The 22,123-nt window shown below is 38.5% G+C and overlaps 1 protein-coding gene across 1 annotated transcript in view; it reads right to left on the bottom strand.

Moving 5' to 3' along the window:
- LIPC (lipase C, hepatic type) overlaps positions 1-21,550 on the bottom strand; it is a 40,412-nt gene extending 18,862 nt beyond the window's left edge. The window contains exon 1 of the mRNA XM_009911240.2: positions 21,462-21,550. Coding sequence (XP_009909542.2) covers positions 21,462-21,543 — 82 coding nt within the window. The 5' untranslated portion in view covers positions 21,544-21,550. The remainder of the gene's footprint in view (positions 1-21,461) is intronic.
- Positions 21,551-22,123: the final 573 nt, after the last annotated feature.

The raw sequence follows: 22,123 nt of genomic DNA, 5'->3' as shown, positions 1-22,123 counted from the left end.
AGAATTCTGTCTTTGAACCTTTGGCAGTGTTTGGGGTTTAGGAGTAAAATTCTAAATTTGATACGGAGAGAGAAAGAAATACTTGTTTTGTTTCCTGGTTGACTTAAAAATTGTATGGTTTGGAGCTATTCCAAGTCCAAAAATCCAGAAGCTGGTAGCAGTAAATATGTATTGGAAGGCAATAAAGTAATACCTAATGATAAGTTAGAGAATAATTTGGTTCATAGGGGCAGAAAAGGAGAAATGCATAGGAGATGACAGGACTAGAAGAATCCTCTGGGTCTGCTGGAATCCTCCCCAGTTCATCTCCCTGGGACTAATTTGAATAAAGCTGCAGGATGTGGTTGGTCCATAGGCACAGATCATGTTTTCTTTAGTTGATTTGTATGTGTTAGTGTATGAAAAGAGAAATATAAAAATTGAGATTCCCCTGGGAGGACAACCACAAAAAGAAAGAAATGTTGGCTTTTTGTTGTTTTGTTTGCTTGGATGTTTGTTTTTTTAGAAAGAATGTCTAGACAGATAAAAAATATGTTGACCAACCAGTGACTAAAATGATGAACCCTTTCCTTTGTGTATCCATTACAGAAAGGCAGAAACTGTCACTTTGGACATGATTTCAATAAATTATTTATGTTTGTAACTACTTTTCATTTTAATGGGTGTTGCAAGTACTCAGCATCTCATAAGATCAGGCTAGTTGTTTTCTTTGGATTTCTATGTTTCTTGCTAATCTATTCTTTAACCCTAGCTCTTCTGAAGTGCTGTCTGCTCACTTGAGACTTTGGTTAAGATAAAGCAAGCACTGAAAATTCTGTGATTAGACTATGCATTGCATGTGCTCTTAATTTTTTGCCCAGTTTTACAGGCTGTCCAAAAACTTCTCACTGAAGGCAGGTGGGAAGAAGGAGAAAATCCAGATTAAAAGTAGGGAATAAAAGTGTATGAGGAGTACAAAGCCTCATTCTTCAGGTCAGCTACTGGATAAAATTTAATTATTTTTTTTTTTTGGGTGGGGAGCAGATTATTCAGTACTGATTTCTGTCTGACTGGATTTTTAGCATCTCTGGTTTTTTCTGTTTATCTGTTATGTCTGTTCCAGTAGTCCTAGGTGTTTGGGCTTTGAAAACAATATGTTAGACTAAAGGAAGTTTTAACTTTCACTTGCATTATTTTTTATTTACATTTTTGTTGTTTATCAGTTGCAGAATGACTTGAACCAAACTGTGAAGAATTAAGTTACTTTACATATTGTGAATACATAGAAATTTGTGGAAAAAAAATCACTATTTGCCAAAGAGAATTGTCTTGTGATTGTTATGTATTTGTTTTTTGTAGGACACCTGAAAGCATGCATGTTCTTTTTTTTAGTTAATGTTTCTTAATTATAGATTGTGAAACCTATTTCAAAACAGTTAGGATGACAAATGTATGAGATGCAAGTATTATTTGAAAGACTGGAATTTGAGATACAAAAAATGTCACCCAATTATTTGCATTAAGTAGGAGTTGTCAGCAGAACAAACTGAAAGCCAGGAATAGACAAATGGTTCTGCACGTTTGGAACAACCCTAAGCTGCTTATTTAGCCTTGATGGTTTGGGTCTGTTAACAGAGATTTTCAGCCTCTGACACAGTGAAAGCCTTTTTATGACTAGAGTGTTCCAAATGGTAAAAATGTATACTTTGAGCAAAAGATACTTTTTCCCACATTACATTGTTTTCCTATTCAGGGTGAGATTTTATTTTATAACTGTTTTCCATAGTGTATGTGCAAGCTGTCTTAATCCCTTCACTGCTCCTACTCATTCTTTCTAGACTTCCAGTTTCACAAATGTAGGAATATGAGAATTCCTTCTCCTAAGATTCTTTGATCTCTGCTTGTGATATCTCTTTGGGGAGGAATTTATCATTAATTAAATGAACCATAAATGAGCTGTTGAGATTCTTCACATGTTATTAGTTTTGTTGATGGGTGGGTAATGAAACAGCCTTGTGTCTGTCACCAGGAGCTGTTCAACAGAAATCAGCAGGGCAGCACAGTGAAAGTGTGCTGAAGCCAAGTTTGCTTTGCAAAGCAAACTGAATCTACTTTAGTGGAGAAAATAAACATGGGCAATATTGAATCTTCCTCTAAATTTGCAGAGTTTATAAGTTGGAAGTAGGAAATCGTTCAGAAAGGAGTATCCATTTTGGTGAACAAGGTCTCATCTTCCAGGAGTAGAAATGTAGATGTTTGGATTGTGATACTTGCTGGGATTAGAACAGAAAAATCCTCCATAAATTTCAAGATGAGATTGGGATATCAAATCTGACAGCCTGGAAAGCACAAACAAAGACTCAAGAGTTCAGTTGCCAGATGGTGAAAAGGAAGTTGTTCAGAGTTGATCATGCAACAACAAGGGTAACAAAAGGCCTGAAACTATCCTTTTGAAATCAGGGGAAGCTGTGGGTACTTAGTACTCATCATGGATGCTGACCAGTTTGTGGACTGTCACCTCAAGGGTTTTCTGTTGTGCTTAGTACAGTATAATGTTAGTTTAACAGCTTTGCTTGCTGATCAATGATATAACTTCTGTCTACTATAACGTTGTCATATTTTTAGATTTCCTAGTTTTATTGCTGAATTGCAGCTAGTTTAATCAAAAGGAGATTACAGTCAGATGGCTAGTTAGTTGACCTCAGTGCATGGATGCTTTCCTGACAGATTTATATGAGAAGTTCATAACAGGCTTGTCCCTTCTCTGGTAAAGGTTGAATCTGATCATATTGGATTTGGATTCCTAATAACTAGGCTGATTTGCCAAGTTTCAAAGTATTCTGCTTGTAGCTTAGTAAAAAAGACAGGTAGACAAGAGATAATAGCCTTCAAACCTCAGTAAATTACTGAGCAGAGCTAGTGCACAGAACCTTGCATAAGGATATCTCATGAGATGCCATCACTAAAAGCACTATATGCTGACCATCTCTAAACTTGGGTAAGTTGCATGTGAGCGATAATACCACTTGGGAAGTAAGCAGGGGGGTATGCTCTGTGGAAAGGTATTAGCTGATCAGTGAAGTTATTAATTTAATTTCCTTGTCTTCATCACAATGCCCAGTAACATCTCCATAGCCTCTGCATTGCCTTCTGTGACTTCAGTATTATAAACTAATCACCTTTGGAAAAAGCTCATGTTTTCTGTACGTGAAGGTAAAATTGCTTGTAATGTATATTAGAAAAATTCTAATAGTGATGATATATATACTTAGTTTAATTGGTATGGTAGCAAGTAATAAAGTTGCTGGCAAAAAAAAGTAGGCTTTTAGAAGATTTTTGGCTTTGAAAAAAATGCATTGGTTTTGAGACTTTACCATATGAGAAAGAAAATCTAATATTCCTATTCTTCAGTCTTCCATGCTACCATCAATTTATTTTTCTTCTGCAGAAATAGTCACCTACCCAATAATGAAAATGTTAGCTGACTGGTAAAAATCCAGGAGCAGTATCACTGATGAAATCACTGATCACATTGTACAACTGTTTCACAGTGGTTTAGGAAGAAAGGAAAGAGGTTACTTTAATTTAAAATACTGCAATAATGGAAAACAGAAATGGAGGTGTTTATGCTATATTGCTCTTTCTAAGTGTAAATTATTAGAATGAGCCTATTTACATTCTGCTTGCGTGTTAAGTTGTTCATTTAACATTTCTTTTAGACTTTTATGTAAATAATATATGTAATGTACACATTAGTACAGCAGAGTAATTTCCCTGAATGTAATAACTCTGAGAATTAGTAATTGCATTCTAGGCATACTGAGAGGCTTATTCAGGATAGGAGCCCCACTGTGGCAAATGCTACCAACCATCCAAGAATATTAGGTGAACAAGATTTTGTTCCCCTGAGAGCCGTATTGATTCAGCAGATTTTTTCATGAGCATAGCTCATGTCCTTTCATATCCTTCAGCCTTGTTTCTGGGGACTTTCTGTATATACTTCTGTACATCAATTTTATATAGCTTTAAGATAATCTTATGTGTTCAGTGGGGACATTGGAACTAATTTTTTCAAAGATTCAGGACTGGATGTACCAAAAAAAAACAATGGGAAAAGGCATACATCACTGAGAGCAGAGACATTCAGACTTAGAAATTATTGTTTCTAGAGGTACTAGGTGGTGTTAGCAGTAATGTTTTTGATTAGGATCCTTGCCTGAGTCTTGCTGTGTGGGGATGGTGTGCTGCTTTTTAGGGTGAATTGTGATGCTGAGGTTGGTGCCAGGATGTGCCCTGTGTCATAGTTCATACTGATGAAGATTTTACTGAGACATATACTATATTGGTCAGGGTGGAACTCCATGCTCCCGAGGCACAGCCCAGATCTGGTCCTTGGAGTTCTGCATCCATGAAAGTGATACCAGAGAACACTCCCTCCTTCCTGAGCAGTGCAGCTGTGGCTCTTACACACATCTGATTCAGTTAGCCAACAAGTGAAAATTCACTTTTCTATTGGGTTAGTTTGCTGTTGGATTAACTAGCTAAAAAGACTCTTGCAGAAATGCAAGTAAGTCAGCATAAGGAGTAAGAAGGAAATGAGATCACAGAACTAATCAGGCAAGTGCATCCCAAACCCCCAAATGTGAAAATCAAAGCAAAGGCAGGATACATCAAAAGACTTAAGCAAGAATGTCACCCAAAAGCTGTGATTGTGGAAAAATTTACATTTGAATTTGCTCAAGATTATTCTGTGAAAAATACTAATGTGGCCTGCTCATGTCTTCCCTTATTTTTTAATTAGCTGAATCTCTGTGGTCATTTGACTAGCACAAAGTATGTAGTCTGTGAAGTTAAATTCTCCAAATAGGTACAGACCAATTGTATTTAGTCATCAGTCTGAAAATTCTTTGAAGTGGCTGGCAAAACCTAATGAGACTCTCAAGAGGACAGCTGGAAGTGTATTCTTCTTGAGTGCTTGAGAAGGGACACAGCAGAGCCGAAAAGTCTCATGAACATAATGTGGGGGAAAGGAACATTTTGTTACCAATCCAGAAATTGCCATTTCCTACATTCACAAGCCCAGAAGAGAGATCAGTGGCTCAGATGAGCAGCCAGAGATCCATTTTTGCTGCTTGGTGAGCAGCTGCCCTTGTTGAAGATGGCAAGCTTACAGAAAGCATTCAAACAAGGTTAGAATGACAATTTTTTTTCCTCCCAGCCCTTCTGTGCAAAGCATAAATGTAAAGACAAAATAAAGACATCAGAAGATGTGTAATCAGAATTATCATGCAATCATTTATAAGAATAGCTGTCTGAGTACAATCCTAATGGTCATATTTTTGATTCTTTTGACCAAGTTGCTGCATTAGGGCATGTAGTAGAAAGGGAGGAGGCTGAACCCTGGGCTTGGTACTGTGGATAGGGGCACTCCACAGGGTGTGGTAACAGCTGGGCGGCACTGCAGATCAGAATCCTGTACATAGGCTTCTCTGAAGGTGAGGAGGTGGAGGTATCTGAAGAGATGGAAACCTGAATGCACAAATATGAAGATTACCTTTCTGTGCTGAAGTGAATTTCTGATTCAGTTTTGCATTGTGCTCTTAACTACATCACTTTGTCAAAAGTGCATAGCTGGTGCATATGACACTATAACTCGTGCCTCTGACTTTGGTTGGCATGTTTTATCTAGAACCTGTCATATTTCCTAGGGTAAAGGAAAGTAGAACTGCCATTTGTATATAAAGACTTAAAGATTCAAAACAGAATGAAGTCTTGTGTAAAATAGTAATAGGAAGTCCTTCCAGAAGGCTTCTTTCTTTTCACTGTACATGCATTCAGGGTTGTTTGTTGGTTTGTCTGGGGATTTTTTATTATTTGTTATTTTTGTAACAATAGAAACAAAGCTATTCCAATACCAAGTTTCCTTTGTATAAAAGAACCTGAAAGTGTATCCATATATATAACTCCATGAAGCCGAAAACCACTACTTTAACATTCATTACAAAGAAGCATATTATCGCAGTGGACAGTCATCTTGTCTGCATCCATCTGTAACAATGAAGAGGTTACCACCTCCAGCTTTTTGTCATTTCCCACCAGCTAGAGATATAATGTCCTACAAATTTTGTTTTCCCAGTGCAGTCTGGACAACATGGACAATATGAGAATTAGTAATTAAAGAGAATGTGGCAAACACGTTGGCTGCTGTAATTGATAGCAATGGGCAACTGCCTTTGTTGTATGTGTACAGGTACTGTCTATTGATCATTCTCTTGCACTATATATGATATTGCAGATGGCACATTGCTGTGCTTGCATTTAATGATTAAATTGTGACTTCAGGCTTGCCTCTGGCAGGAGGTTTTGGTGTTTGGGGTTTTTTTGTTTGTTTTGGCTGGGTTTGGGCTTTTTTGTTTGCTTGTTTGGTTGGTTGATTTTGTTGTTGTTGGGTTTTTTTGTTTGTGAAATGTTGTTTTGGTTTGGTTTTAAGTGCGTATCTGATAATAGATATTCCATACACAACTGTGGTGAGTGCTGGTGGATATTGCTTGCTTCTCAAGCTCCTGTAGCTATCAGCTGGAGATAAATTGCATGTTTTCTGTGGGGGCTGGGTCAGTTGTTAGAAATGAAAGTGAAGCTATTTGTCCTTTCTTTTTCATTTCATTTTGCAGCAGCATCATGGATTTTGTTCAGATTTATGGGAGACTGCCTAGACTGAAAAACTGGCATTGCAAGCAGCAAAAGTCACTCTCTGCTCAGTTCATTTTGAATTAGAACCATCTATTACCCCTTTACAGTGAGTTTAATGACTCCCATAATTTTCCACTAGTGATTCACAAAAAGGGCATGTTGTTTTTTAAAAGAGAAATATTGTCGTGGTTTGAGGCCAGGCAGATCCTCTCTTGCCCCTGAAAGGGGCCAAAAAATGACACTCTCACAAATGGATTGCGAAGTGATGGAAAAGTTTAAACAGAAAAGCAGTAAGCATTTTACAGAAAGCTACAAGCATAGTGACAAAAGAAACCCACAGCAAACAGAATCCCCTACAGCATACTCAAAAGCCTCCCAACACATCCCTTCTCCCCATCTGAGTGTATAACCAAAAACTCCCAGGGCTCTTTCTTCCCCCCCCCCCCCACTGAAGAGGAAGAAAGAGGAATTGAAAGACTTTGCAGATAGATTTATAGGGTGCAGGGCCTTATGGGTATGAAATATGCTATTTCCTGTGTCCACACACTGGGCTGGACACTCGGGACACTGGAGGTGTAACCTATGTGGCAGCAACAGGAGGCACCCAGCCTAAACTGACACAAATAAATTTTCTTTGACCTAGACCTGACAAATCTATTAGGAAAACTTTCTATTAACTGAAGGAAGAGTTTCCTTTAAGTATTTTTCTCCAAATCCTAGATGGATAGTCTTTCTTACTATATAAGAAGTGGAGAACAGAAGGACTACAAACATGAAGTTAAAAAATTAAATTCTAGTCCATGTTCACCTATCTGTTTTGTCTCTGACACAAAGGTGAAAGAAACTAGCTTTGTATTAGGCCAGAAGTTCTCAGCTAAGGTGTGACAGTCTAGTTGTATTTCTGCTATCCTGAAGTTCAAGTGGAAACAGAGTAGTCTATGGTTAGTTCATAATCCTTTAAAGAGGTATTACTATCTGCTTTAATGGAAAGTAGTTCAAAGGTTCTTTTCAGTCTGGAATGAGGGTAAAATAGGAAAAATAATGAAAAAAACTTCTATACAGATTCACCATTCTCTTTGTACTATAGGTCTTAATAAAACATAAAACCTGTCTAAATCATAAGCTTGCTATAGTCAGTTTTGTTTGGACTATATTCCTTTGCACAGAAACTGTGTCACATGATGTGTCTGCAGCTCAAAATCATCCCAAAGGCCAGAGGCTGCCTAGAGCCTAGGTGTGGGGCACAGCAGCAGCTACAGCACTAAAAAGCTTCTGCTAATTCTATTCCTTATTTCTTCAGTCAAATGGCTGTTACATTCTGTTGAATTTAGTTTGGCAATAAAACATACAAAGGAGTTTACCATAGCATTTCAGCCTAGGGTAGAGAGCTGTTTGCTGGCATCCTAAACCTCCCAGGCAACAGGTTGAGTCAGTTTTGCTAATCTTGTCTTTGGCTCTACAAGCTGTGAATGTGTCAGCAAGTCAAGAGCTTGGCCAGCATGCAGGGAACAGGTTTGGACAATCCAGTACAGTTACATATGTGATATATGTGGTGTAGGTGTGAAAACACAGTATTTGCATTCATTACAGCAGGAGTTCTGTACCGTCTCCTTTCTTCCCACACGTAACCTGACTTAACTAGTGTTGTGTGTCGCTGTGTCGGTTTGAAAGGTAACTCTATCTGAAGGCATAAATGAAAAGTCACTCTAGCCCTGAAGATCCTTTGTGAGTTTAAATCCTGTTGCTACTAGTTTTGGACTAGACACACCTATGGCACCTTCACTGAACATTAGCAATTTGAAGAGAATTCTGTAGTGGTTATCATGTGATACTGAATGTATTTAAGGAAGCATTATTGATTTGTAGACCTGTCATCTCTCTGCAAAGAGAGGAGAATAGCTGACCTGTTTACCAACTTGAATACAAATTAACTTTCAGTAAGATTGTTCAGACAGAAAGTATTTACTGAAAAGGAAGGCAGAGAATATTATAAAAATAATTAATTCCAATTGATTTCTAGCACTAATCCTGATGCAGACTTCATGTGAGAAAAAAGGTAAAAGCCAATTTTGACCTTAACAGTATTTATTCGCTTCGGACACCCTACTATTTTCTTGTTTAAGTCTCTATACATTGTACTGGAAATCTACTGTTGTGCTAAGTTCACAGAAAGAAACCCTTCAGGTGACAGGTTTTTTGTGTTTTGTTTTGTTTTGTTTTGTTTTCTGAAGGTAGAAGTGTTGGACTGATGATTATTTGATTGGTATAGTTAACCTGTTTAATAACATAAGATTAACTTCTTTGAAAACCACTTCATGAAAATGTTAAGTGAAAATTCTATTTAACAATAGCTTCATGACCTTTTAGAAAGAAGTCAATTGTAGTTTTGCAATGAATGGAGCCACAAAAGAAGCTCACCCATTTCCAGCTTTCTAGACTGCTTTTCACAAACCAGAATATTTTTTAGCTTGTCTTACCTATGTTGACTGTTAGGATGCTGTTTAAACAATTTAGGAGTGATGGTACTGTCATTAACAAAGGAAAAACTGTAGCATTGCTTTAGAACATATCTGTGTTCTTATATAATGGTAATGATATGTGATATCTATAATGATACAGAGTTCAAGGAAATTATTAGGCAAATAAGGATTCCAGTTCTGGGCCCCTCAGTTTAGGAAGGATGTTGACTTGCTGGAACGAGTCCAGAGAAGAGCAACAAAGTTGGTGAGGGGTTTGGAACACAAGCCCAACGAGGAGAGGCTGAGGGAGCTGGGGTTGCTTAGCCTGGAGAAGAGGAGACTCAGGGGTGACCTTATTACTCTCTACAACTACCTGAAGGGAGGTTGTAGACAGACGGATGTTGGTCTCTTCTCCCAGGCAGCCAGTACCAGGACAAGAGGACACAGTCTCAGGCTGCGCCAGGGAAGGTTCAGGCTAGATAGGAAAATGTTCTATACAGAAAGAGTGATTGCCCATTGGAATGGGCTGCCTGGGGAGGTGGTGGAGTCGCCATCATTGGAGGTGTTCAGGAGAAGACTTGATGGGGTGCTTGGTGCCATGGGTTAGTTGTTTAGGTGGTGTTGGATTGGTTGATGGGTTGGACGCGATGATCTTGAAGGTCTCTTCCAACCTGGTTTATTCTATGTATTCTATGTATGTATTCTAAAATTACTTGTTCCCAAGCTAATTAGATTGTAAGAGTGAGTGCCTGGGCAAACAGTTTGTCTGTGTCATGAAAGGAGAGTTGAAATAACTAAGATTCAGCTACATATTTATTTTTGTTCAGCATCAGCTTGAATGAACTTTCTTAGAAGTGCGCTTTCAAAGTAAATCTCCTGATCTTACCATCCTATTGTGGGGTGCACATGAAGCAGATTCCCTACAGATTAATCCACATGAAATCCTGTGCTCCAGTGCCATGGTTTAGTCATGAGGTCTGTAGTGACAGGTTGGACTTGATGATCCTTGAGGTCTCTTCCAACCTTGGTGATTCTGTGATTTTCTGATGGGCACTTATTCACAGAAATGGACTAGAACCAGTCCAAAGTAATTCCTACTTCTCCCCTGAAGTCCTGTAGTAGGATCACTGAGCAAATCTGTGGTTATTGCCCTGTAGTACTTCTTACAGCAGATGTGATCTACATCAGATGAGTCATAATATTGAGCATGCTGATATTATTACCATTAATATTTTACTGGTGTGGAGGTACTTTAAGAAAGGTATAAGGCCAAAAGGCTGACCATTTTGGCTACAAAACATGATGTGTTACATCACGTGGAAGGGGATAATGTATATTCTAGGGTCCTTATTATCTGGTATTTGACATTTAGCTGTGTGAAAATACATACAATTCTAGGGTTGGTAAGTGGAGCTTATGGTGAAGTTGCCATCTGCGCAGTAACAGAATTATGTAGCTCAGAATGATACAGGAAACTCTCAATCAACCATTCAGCCAGCTTTCAGCTGGTGGGATGCATGTCCAGCTGATGAAGAGATTCCACCTAATGAACTGCACTGAACTGGGTCTTGAAGCTTTGTAAGCAGAACACCTTTAATTCTGTATATCATGCTCTCTGATTTTGCAATGGTAGTTGGAGACACATCTTGACTATGTCTTTAAAGACTTTCCATTGCTTCCAGGATCTTGCAATAGAGGATAGCAGCATGGGTTTGGAGGTGAATCATTTAGGTGCATTTTGGATTCCACAATAAATGTTTTCCTAGTTTCACTTTTCATGATATGTTGCAATTTTCCTTATTTTTTGTAGAAAATTTATCTCTAGAGTGAAGATGAAACTGTGGAATATCTTTTAGACTCAATAATTTTTCTCTCCTCTTTCAAATAAGTCCTTCTACTGCTCTGTAGCAGTGCTTTTTGGTAATGAGAGTTATTGCGGGCTTCCTCACTATGGGACCTTGTTAGAAATGTGCCTAATGCATGAAAGTGATGGCTTCCTGGCCTTTCATAAGTTCTTAGTCTATTTCACAATTAGGATCAATAAATTTTTTTGAACACTGTGATTCAGTTCAGATCTCAAAGGAGGACTGTTCACAAGAGGGAAAATACAGATGTGTCTTCAATTTCCTACATAAAACATAAACTTAAGATGAGATGGGGTATGAATTGTCTGTAAAATTATATATAATAATTAACATCAAAAGTCTTCCTTTTCTCTTTGAGATTCTGTTTAGACATTTGTAGAATGCCTTTGTTTTGAAACAGTTTCATCATAGCTTCTATAGCCATTTGTTACAAGAATCAAATGTAATTTTACCAGGAGCCTATTCATGTGCAGCAGATCCATGTTTCTAAAGAGAAACTATTTCTCTCATGCTTTCAAAAGATGTTAGCAAATTCTGCACCATATTGAGTGCTCTTTGGCTGCAGGTAAGGAATTCAAGAGCCTGTGGGAGTGCTAATTAGAGCTAATAATAACTTCAATGACCTGCCCTGGCTTTAAAATGCCTGACAGAAATTACCCTGTACTTGAAGGATAGAGATTTTGATTCTGTGCACGTCTGATTAGAGATGTTCACCTCTACACAGTTCTGTGTTTAGTGATCACACATAATTAACTAAGTAGCTGCTTTTGTGTGAAAAGAAGTACGGGGTTTGGGAGAATCAAGAGATGAAAAAGGCAAAGAGATACCTGGGAAATTATTAGAGGGATTTATATTCTAGGTTAAATAGCCTTGCATAAACCAGAAATAAAGCTAGGAATTGGAATCAGTTTATTCCTAGTTAAAACTTTTCTCCCCAGTTTTAGTACTTTTTCTATGGTTAGTTTGCTGAAATATACACAGAGGATCTTAGGAAAATGAAAGCTTCAAAGCTTTGAGCAAGTACATAAAAAGCTCTGAGGTACAAGATCTTTTTATCTGGCTAATAGATTGCTGATGGTGCACAAAACAATGGTGATTTCAAGGACATTGCTCTAGAACTTTCCAATAGAAATAATATTACTTACACTAGCCAGAAAAAAAGACTTGGAATAATAACTGGGGGAGGTGGGAGAGGGAATGGTGTTGGTGGTGATTCTGATTTCTCTTTCTTTCACTAAAGTGATTTTTGGAAATCAGTCAGCCAGCTAAACATTTGTCTTCAGTGCTGCCTGAGGAACTCTTAAGCAGATTTCTTCCCCATATTGCTGCCACCCACTCACTCCTGACCTCCTGTAGTCCTTACTGTTGTCACAGCACAGCTGGTCACTTAGTTGCACAGTGGACAAGATCAGGGAGCTGATCCAGCTACAAAGTAGGATGACCAGGAAAAAATAGGATTGTTTTTCAGCCGTTGTTCTGGCACAATGGAGTGGAAGCAGCTGTAACAGTGGCCTCAGGTAAGAACTGCTTAAACCATTGGTGTAATGGAATGTGTAGTGAACTACAACCTTTCCCTTTGACATCTGCTACTACTGAACACAGGTTAAATAGAAAACATAAAAATCAAGTATTTGAGGCCTTGATCTTCCCCAGAGCTAGACAGATGTGAAATGTCACCTCTTCTGTTGATTTTGGTTATACTGTTAGAGGGCACTCTAAAAAATTACTGAACAAAGGATATTCACATTTGATTGCCTTATTGTGGTCAATTAAGCTTGCTCAGGAACTCAGTTATCAATTGGAGGACTAACTTGCTGCACAGCAAGATGAAAAGTGTTGGTTTACTGGATTTTCCAACTATGCACACCATCCAAGCATAGAGAACATACATTCATGGTAGAGATTTCCAGACAGTATCAGCTCACATAAAATCCATGGGTAAATCTACTACCAGCTTTAATAAAAAACAATTTAACTTAGAGTAATTAAAAACATAATTAATTTTACTTAAGCTACAAATCAAAGAATATTTTAATGCCATAAAGAAACATTTGAAACAACCTTCCATTTGGAAATTTTAGAGATCCAGAGAGCTCTGTAGTAGAAAAGTTAGGTGGCGTGGCTGTGTTTACTTTGAAAAACAAAAATCCAGGTACTGAATTGTTACTTATAGTAACTGAGTAGCTGTGGAAGAAATCTTTAATCATTTACTAAAGATCCAAGACTAGTCTGGTCATATTACTCTGGACTGGGTCCAGCATGTTGTGGCCAAGTTGTCAGCTCATGGCTTGGACAGGTGCACTCTGCACTGGGTTAGGAACTGGCTGGAGGGCTGAGCCCAGAGAGTGATGGTGAATGGTGCCGCAGCCAGTCACTAGTGGTGTCCCCCAGGGATCAGTGCTGGGCCCCATCCTGTTTAATATCTTTATTGATGATCTGGAAGAGGGAACTGAGTCCATCATCAGTAAATTTGCAGATGACAGCAAGCTGGGGGCAGATGTTGATGTGTTAGAGGGTAGGAGAGCTCTGCAGGCTGGAGAGATGGGCAGAGTCCAATGGCATGAGATTTAACACATCTAAGTGCCGGGTTCTACACATTGGCCATAACAACCCCATGCAGTGCTACAGGCTGGGGTCAGGGTGGCTGGAGAGGGACTAGGCAGGAAGGGACCTGGGGGTACTGGTTGACAGTAGGCTGAACATGAGCCAGCAGTGTGCCCAGGTGGCCAAGAAGGCCAATGGCATCCTGGCCTGTATCAGGAATAGTGTGGCCATCAGGAGCAGGGAAGTCATTCTGCCCCTGTTAGGCCACACCTTGAGGACTGCGTCCAGTTCTGGGATCTTCAGTTTAGGAAAGATGTTGAGTTGCTGGAATGTGTCCAGAGAAGAGCAACAAAGCTTGTAAGGGGTTTGGAGCACAAGCCCTATGAGGATTGTCTGAGGGAGCTGGGGTTGCTTAGCCTGGAGAAGACTGGGCTCAGGGCAGACCTTATTGCCATGTACAACTGCCTGAAGGGAGGTTGTAGCCAGGTGGGGTTGGTCTTTTCTCCCAGACAACCTGTGACAGAACAAGAGGACACAGTCTCGACCTGCACCAGGAGAGGTTTAGGCTGGATGTTAGGAAGAAATTCTTCACAGAAAGAGTTGTTGGCCATTGGCATGTGCTGCCCAGGGTGGTGGTGGGGTCAACATCCCTGGAGGTGGTTAAGAAGAGCCTGGATGAGGCACTTGGTGCTGTGGTTTAGTTGATTAGATGGTGTTGGGTGATAGGTTGGACTCAATGATCTCAAAGGTCTTTTCCAACCTGGATAATTCTGTATTCTGTATGTCTAAACATGAGATCAGAAGTAATGACGTGCTGACTTCAAGCATGTGTTGTGAGAGCTCAGAGAACGTAGTCTGGAAAAGATGTGGAGTAATCACAGAATTACAGAAACATTCAGGTTGGAAAAGACCCTCAGGATCACCAAGTCCAACCAATAACTCTACTCTACAAGGTTCACCCCTGAACCATATCCCAAACCAACATAGCTAAACCTTTAAACACATCCAGGGTTGGTATTGTACACAGTACAATAAAGATGTCAGCGTTGTATTCAAATGAACGCCAGAAGGGCAATTTTAGTACTGCATGCTGACGTGTTTTGTTTAGGAATCCTTCTAGAGTCTTATTGACAAGATATAGGCAAAAATTCTGATACAAAAGTTTCATTTTAAGATCTCATCTTTTGTGGCACTTTCATGTCAACTATTAAGAAAGCAATAATTTTTGTTCCTTACAGAAAACTGTTCCAAATTAAAGGAACAAGCTTAATTTCCAAATAGAGAAGTGAAGCGTCATGCATAGAGAGCACAACAGATTTTTAGAGGATGTGCCAGCTGGCTTTCTGTGTCTTTTCTAGCACACTGCAGAGGTCCAGTCACTAATGCTTTATGCTGGTAGCAGTAGAATGGATTCTGTCCATTAAATGCTCTAATGCTCCTTGAAAAAAAAAATATTAAAAAACCCCAACTGCTTTGAGGATAATTTTAAGTATCTCAGAAGGCTCCATTTTTCCTTAGGTTGCTGTTGGTCCTTAACCTGAACAGCAGATCTGAGGAATCCTGCACAGTGATGATATTGATGGAGAACCTCTGCTCAAGGTCACAGTGCATCCATCTTATGGTCATTTACATAAATACTCAAAATGTAATTAGAGTTGTCAAGTTTCCTTGTAGTTTAGCTAGGCACTGTTGTGTAGGTGGTGTGTTGTCATAGTCAGAAGCTATTTTAATCAAGATGACTTACGGAATTGCACAGACGTTTGAAAGGTCTGAAAATTGCTGACTGTAGTGAACTGCAGAAGGATTGATATTGCAGCATTAATAGAAACTGCAGACTAGGATTAGACATAAGAAAAAAATGTAAGTAGCTTCTAAGAACTTGATTCAATGTCTGTGGAAGGCTTTTGGGATTCTTACACAATGTAATTTAGGAAACAATGTGTGTAGTTTACAAATTGTGTATCTGACACAATAAACTGAAGGTTAAGCCTTTCCCATGCATCCTGAAAACATGTCTAATTCATATTGTTATTTCTTCCTTGCAATTTAGGTACTCAAAGCAATATACTGCTGCAGTAAGTAGTGAATTATAGAGAAGCAGTAATTTTCATCAATTTTGAAAAAGAATAATAACCATTTTAAATAGTATGCATCATTCTTACAAGTGATTTCCTGGATAGGCTGAAGCTCTGGGGTGAAAACATTTCCTGAATAATACCACTCAAAATGTTTTGTTTGTAGTGAATAAAAATTGGCCAAACAAATCCCCCTTAAAAAAAAAAAAAAGATCAAAGTTTCTTCCATATTCCTTCCCTTCTTATTGCCAGAAGCTAAAGAGGAAATCCTGAAGATACTGGCACTATCATCCTAAGTACAAGTGACATAAATAGCAAAACTAGAAATTCTACTTGGCCAAACCACATAAAATAATCAACTAGACATACAACTAATCATAAATATAATTTCTTAACATTTTTTCTTTTTTTTTTCCCCTGGTCTTCAAGTCCATAAAATTTATTAGTATTCATATAAAAATTCACAGAATTCCAGTCAAATGTTATTTCAAGACAGGTTTTAGGCTGAAGTCATGACAGTTGCTCGGATCATAAATTAATTAGACAATGAATTACTTGATAAAACAGAATGCATTTTGGCAGGTTTTAAGTATTTTATTTCATTTTATTTATTTGCACAAATAAGGAACACCCCTGCTTATTCACCCTCCAGTTTGACAGAATTCCAAATTTGAATGGCTTTTGGAAATGCAGATTGGCAAACACAGAGTTAAACTTTAACTGCTGTCCTCCAACATCCCTTATGATTACTTTAATGGAGAAGAGAGGTGCTTGAAAGATTGAATAAAATCCTTCAGTTAGCTACTGCAGAGTATTTTCAGATTGAGATCCATAAAGTAAAGCCACAAGTGATTTAAGATATGTAAGGGGGTTTTTTTATTATTAAAAATGTAATCTTCTACAAAGGTAGCATTAAGATATGTGAAAATATGCCATTGTAGCAGAGATTTGTAGGAGTTTGTCAACTCCAGAGGCAAAGGTCAGATATTTGTGTCCTTGGGCCTGCTTTGTCATCATCACCCATGGTTAAGTACCTTCCTGTGTAAGTCATCTCCATCAGCTTCACTTGCTGAGTACAACAACATGCAAAATTAAAAATGGTCTTTAGATAAAGTATTTCAAACGCGAAGAAATTTTGAGGGGTTGTCTAAAAACAACTGGGACAAAAACAAATGGGATGTGCTAGTTCTATTCCAGAGATTTAAGTACCTCCACTGTTTAAATTCCAGTGTTTAAATACCTCTTCCACTAATACTCAATATTTCTAGATTCCTTTTTTGGCATTTCCTTTCTGTTGTTTATGTGATAGCTATTTGCTGCAACACCATGAAGTCTGGAGGCCAAGTAGGAGCTCAAATATAGACAGCATTGTTGCTAAAAGATTCAAACTGATATTATTGCAAAGGTAAGAAAATCTGAGCGAGCAGGAGAATGTCTGTATTTTTAAGCAACACAACTATGTTGTAATAGAAGCATTCCAGCACGAACAAAAACTTTCATTAGCTGGTATTAATGGGTGTATGCAAGGGTGTGTAATCTGCTGCAGTTAATGCTTCCTGGGAATAGTAGCAATTGTTTTCTTTATGTTATTCCTTTTTTTTTCCCCCCTTCTTATTATTCTTCTTTCTTTTTTAATTAAAAGTGCCAAGCACGCAAGATGTCACAGTAACATAGTAATAGAAATTAAAAACCAGTACATTTTTCTAGAAGAAAGGCTACAACGTGTGGAAGTAGTATATATTTTACTTAGACCATTACATACTACTTTTTGGTTTTTAGTTGGCAAGAATTGTAATTCACATTTGGCAGTGAACTTTATCACCTTGCCTTGGCATGCGTGTTTAGATGGCCCCTTCTGTCTTTTTTGCCAGTTATTGCTCATTTTGCCAGGAAATCTTAATCATGCTGCTTGGAAGTGGCTGCTGGCTTATCCACCTGCTGCCAAGCTATTCCATTGTATAAGGAATCCGACCTTCCTTCAGCAAACAGTCTCTTAGCTCTAGCTAACATATAGGGAGAAAGGTCACTGTGCTAACGCCCCCCTAGGGAACCACATGGTGTTATGAGCTATATTATCATTACACTGCTGTTGATGCAACCATTTACTAACCCTGAAGCTCCACATGGATTACTACGTTTTCCAAAATGAAGTGTGCAATATGAACCTAGAGTGAGGCACAAAATAAACAGAATAGAAAAAAAAGATATTTTTTGGTGATAGTTATTTACCATTAAAAGTATGTATATTAAGAAAGAACTATAATCCCCTCTAATCTGAGACAAAAAAAGAAAGTAAGTTCAGCAATTAGATTACACCATCACATTTTCTAGAAATGTTAATTTCACCAGTGTCATATGAGTTCAACCACTATTCATACAGTAGTAGTGAGATTAATGTATTGCCTAAGTCAAGTGAATTACAAGCCTCTGGTGAGTTTAAGCTCCTCATTAAGATGTTCAGTCACTTGTGTGAGTAGAAATATTGAAGCTCGTGTCATGCATGAATAGTTCCTTTGTCGAACGAGTTCTTATTATTGTGTCTTCTCACGGGAAAACTCAAAGGGTCTTCTATTAGTTAGACTACAGTTGTATTTTGGACTCTATGTTGAAAATTTATCTCTGAATTATATTTGTAGATCTTTTTTTTTTCCAAGGTGCCAAAAGGCAGAATAACTGGTTTAGATGATAGAAATGTTGGTAGAATTCTAAGGCTCCTGAGAACACTGCAATGGCTTTGTACACCTACTGTACTTCCAAAACACAGACACTCAGAAAATGGCAGCAAATACATGTGTAGAAGTTTTAATAATAGTATTATAGCATAGTGGAAATGGTTAGAACCCTAATACACAAACTTTTAGCTTTTGGGACTTCTAGGACGAGTATTTCAGTATGTCACAAATTTTAGCCCATGGACCCCTGTTTAAATGATTTAACTAGATATGGCCTGAACTCAGTTGAAGTAGATTAGAACTATTAATGGGTTTTGGACTTGTTTCCCTAAGGTGTCATCATGCTATATTTCTGCATATGGAGAACAGTGAGAGAAAGAAGATAATTCCCTGCAGTACTTTCCCCACCTGATTTAGATACAAATTCATAGTGAAGAGGTATGGAATATGAAATTCCCACATGTTTTCTGAAAATCAGCAGCTGGACAGAGAAGAGACACCTTTGTAGAAACACATTTGTTCTTGCATTAACATAGGGTTCAAGTAAACATTTAAGTCTAACATACAAGGCTTAGCCGTTCCTTTGTGTTCTGGCTGTCATTTGGAAACAATTGAATGCCCATCATACAGGGAAACTCAGGACTGGATTGTGCTTAACTTTAACTCATGAAAATGTTGTGGATGCAATTAGCTCAAATAATTTATTTCCTGAAATTTGGTAGGTTTTGATTACTGATACATGGTAACTTGGTGCAGTGAGCAGCTCTGATCCATAAGCCTGTGTCAATAGACACAAGCATATGCCTAAGATAATTGTAGTATGTACACAGAGCGAGGGAAAAATTGAGAATCTTGGGACAGGAATGCCACTTATGGAGTTTGGGACGTGAATTTAGGATGTGTAGTATATGTAGGACAAAGGTGACCGGAAACCAAACTTACTCATGGAAGTTCTTATCTTAAATTCAGCCAGCTATCAAACCAATATTTGCAAGAAGTGTGCAATTTATGAGGCTGAGAGAGTGAAGTGGCTTACCCTGATAAAATGGTGCCACAGATGTGTGAGCAGAAGAATGTGAGCTGGCATGAAGCATGACCAGTGACTTTGAAAGAATGGGGTGCAGTGACTTCCTCTTTCTGCCTTGTATTTGTGTCTAAGGTGAACTAAACAGAGTGGTGCTTGAGTAGATACAGAATCACACAGAATCACAGAATGTTAGGGGCCAGAAGGGACCTTGAAAGATCATCTAGTCCAACCCCCCTGCCAGAGCAGGATCACATATACCAGATCACACTGGAATGCATCCAGGTGGGTCTTGAATGTCTCCAGAGAGAGAGAGAGACTCCACAACACCCCTGGGCAGCCTGTTTCAGTGTTCCGTCACCCTCACAGTGAATTTTTTTTTCCCTCATGTTTACATGGAACTTCCTGTGCCTCAGCTTCCACCCATTGCCCCTTGTACTGTCATTGGGCATCACCAAGCAGAGCCTGGCTCCATCCTCTTGGCACTTATCCTTTACATGTTTATAAACAGTAGTGAGGTCACCCCTCAGTCTCCTCCTCCAAACTAAAGAGTCCCAGCTCCCTCAGCCTCTCCTCATAAGGAAGATGTTCCACTCCCTTAATCATTTTTCTGGCTCTGTGCTGGACTCTTTCAAGCAGTTCCCTGTCCTTCTTGAACTGGACAAAATATTCCAGATGCAGACTTACCAGGGCAGAGTAGAGGGGGAGAAGAACCTCTCTCAACCTACTAACCCTACCCCTTTTAATACACCCCAGTATACTGTTGGCCTTCTTGGCCACAAGAGCACACTGCTGGCTCATGGTCAACCTTCCAACCACTGGGATCCCCACGTTCTTTTGCTCCAGCATGTCAGTCCTCAGCCTATATTGATATACTGGGTTGTTCTTTCCCAGGTGCAAGACTTGACACTTGCCCTTGTTGAATTTCATTAAATTTCTCCCTGCCCAACTCTCTAGCCTAAGTCTTGCTGAGTGGCAGCACAACCCTTAGGTGTGTCAGCCACTCCACCCAGTTTTGTGTCATCAGTAAATTTGCTGACAGTGCACTCTGTTCCCTCATTTCTTCCCTGGTCCCAGCAGTGACCCTTCAGGGAGCAAAATTATGTAAGAAGCCTTAAGCTAAAGTTAGGGTTTTTGGTTTTCTGAAAAATACAGAATTTGATCATGATTTGTAATTGAATTTCTAAGCTATTAAGGATGTGCAGGCCTTACTTCCTGGTAAGCCAAGCCAAATTATGGCATTAGTGGAAATTTATGATTCTTGTCATTTAATTCAAGGATTTTATATTGCTCAAAGTGAAAACCAAGGGGAAGTTTAATGTGCAGAATCAAAGGAAAGTGATCCTGTCTCCTGTAGATTGTGTTTATTAGAAAGGGTTTTACTAGGAAATGTTTTCTAAAACTGTTAATACAAATTAACAGAAATGTAAACGCAGCTACCAAAAGAGACTGCACTTCTGTGAATGTGTGCATCTTGCTTTATTTCTGGCTAAGGAGAAAGCTACATTTAACCCCTGCAGATTTAGAAAATCAGAAATGCAGTTAGGTAAGAAGGAAACTAGTGCTTCCTATCTATGGCTTAACCATGAAGGCAAACATTGAATTGTCTTTCTGTCACATTAGAGATGTTTTAGGAAATGCAGTTCTGGGATGCAATGTCATGCTTAACAGCCACACAGATATCGACATAATGTGCAGTGTCACAAATGTAGACGATGGTTGTACAACTTCATAAATGGTAAAGATCCCCCACAGCACTTCTCTATAAAACATACTGTAGATGTATCTCTTTCACTCAAAGATATTTATTACATTTGTGGTGAAAGGCAGCCTACATTTGGCAACTCAGAAAATGAAAGCTTAAGCACTGACAGCTGCAAATTTATAATCATAGCTTGAATCTATTTTATAGAATGCTTGCAGACCAAGGCTCTGATCTCAGTTCAGTGTATATTTTCAAACTAATACATTCTTAAATTACATTCATCAGATTTTTGTTAAAGACCTTAAGAGTCTCAGAGTGAACAAATTTCCACATACAACTCAACCCCCCACAAATTCCAACGCATTTATGATTAAACAGTACTGCTTAATTTTTATAGCGTAAACATTCTTTTTTAAGTTCATGATCGCTGTGTTTGCAAGAACATTACCTTGTTTGTTTCCTCCATATGTGTCTGCTCGGGTGATGATACAGGAAAGCAGCAAAAATGAGAGAAGCTGCAAACTTTTCATTTCTTCTTTCTCTGACTGAGAGTTGGGGAATGCCCTGTTAAATTCTGTCAAGAGATGGGAAAAGGAACAGAATTATCAATGGTATGCAATAAATGCTTTGCCCATTAATCATTAACCTTGAATTCTCCTGTCCTTGAATTTTCTAGTCTTTTCTTTTATGGAATTGAAACCAGAATCCTGTTTCCAAACTCTTTTATTTTATGCTGCCTGTGGCAGATACATTTTGGATCTGGCTCTTACCACCTCATTCAGTAGTGCACATCTTCAAACACAGCAGGCCTGAGGATGTTTTTTCACTGAAATACTGCTAAAGCCGCAAGTAGTCAGCTTCATTTTGGTTGGTCAACATGTCAGTCTGAACACACTGCAAAATAAGAGCTGAAGGTTTATCTAAGGATTTCATTAACATAGACAAACCCCACTAAGGGAAACAGCAGAATTCCATGCATAATAAACACTTCTCTTATTTCACTGGCAAAATTGGTACCAATTTGAATAATCACAAAATTATTAACTTTTATCACATAAGAAATTTAGTAGTGAAGCATAATTATCACTGCACTGCCAGTATAATTGTCAT

Source organism: Dryobates pubescens, chromosome 17, assembly GCF_014839835.1.
Source record: "Dryobates pubescens isolate bDryPub1 chromosome 17, bDryPub1.pri, whole genome shotgun sequence".
Taxonomy (NCBI): domain Eukaryota; kingdom Metazoa; phylum Chordata; class Aves; order Piciformes; family Picidae; genus Dryobates; species Dryobates pubescens.
This window is presented reverse-complemented; position numbering and strand designations above follow the sequence as displayed.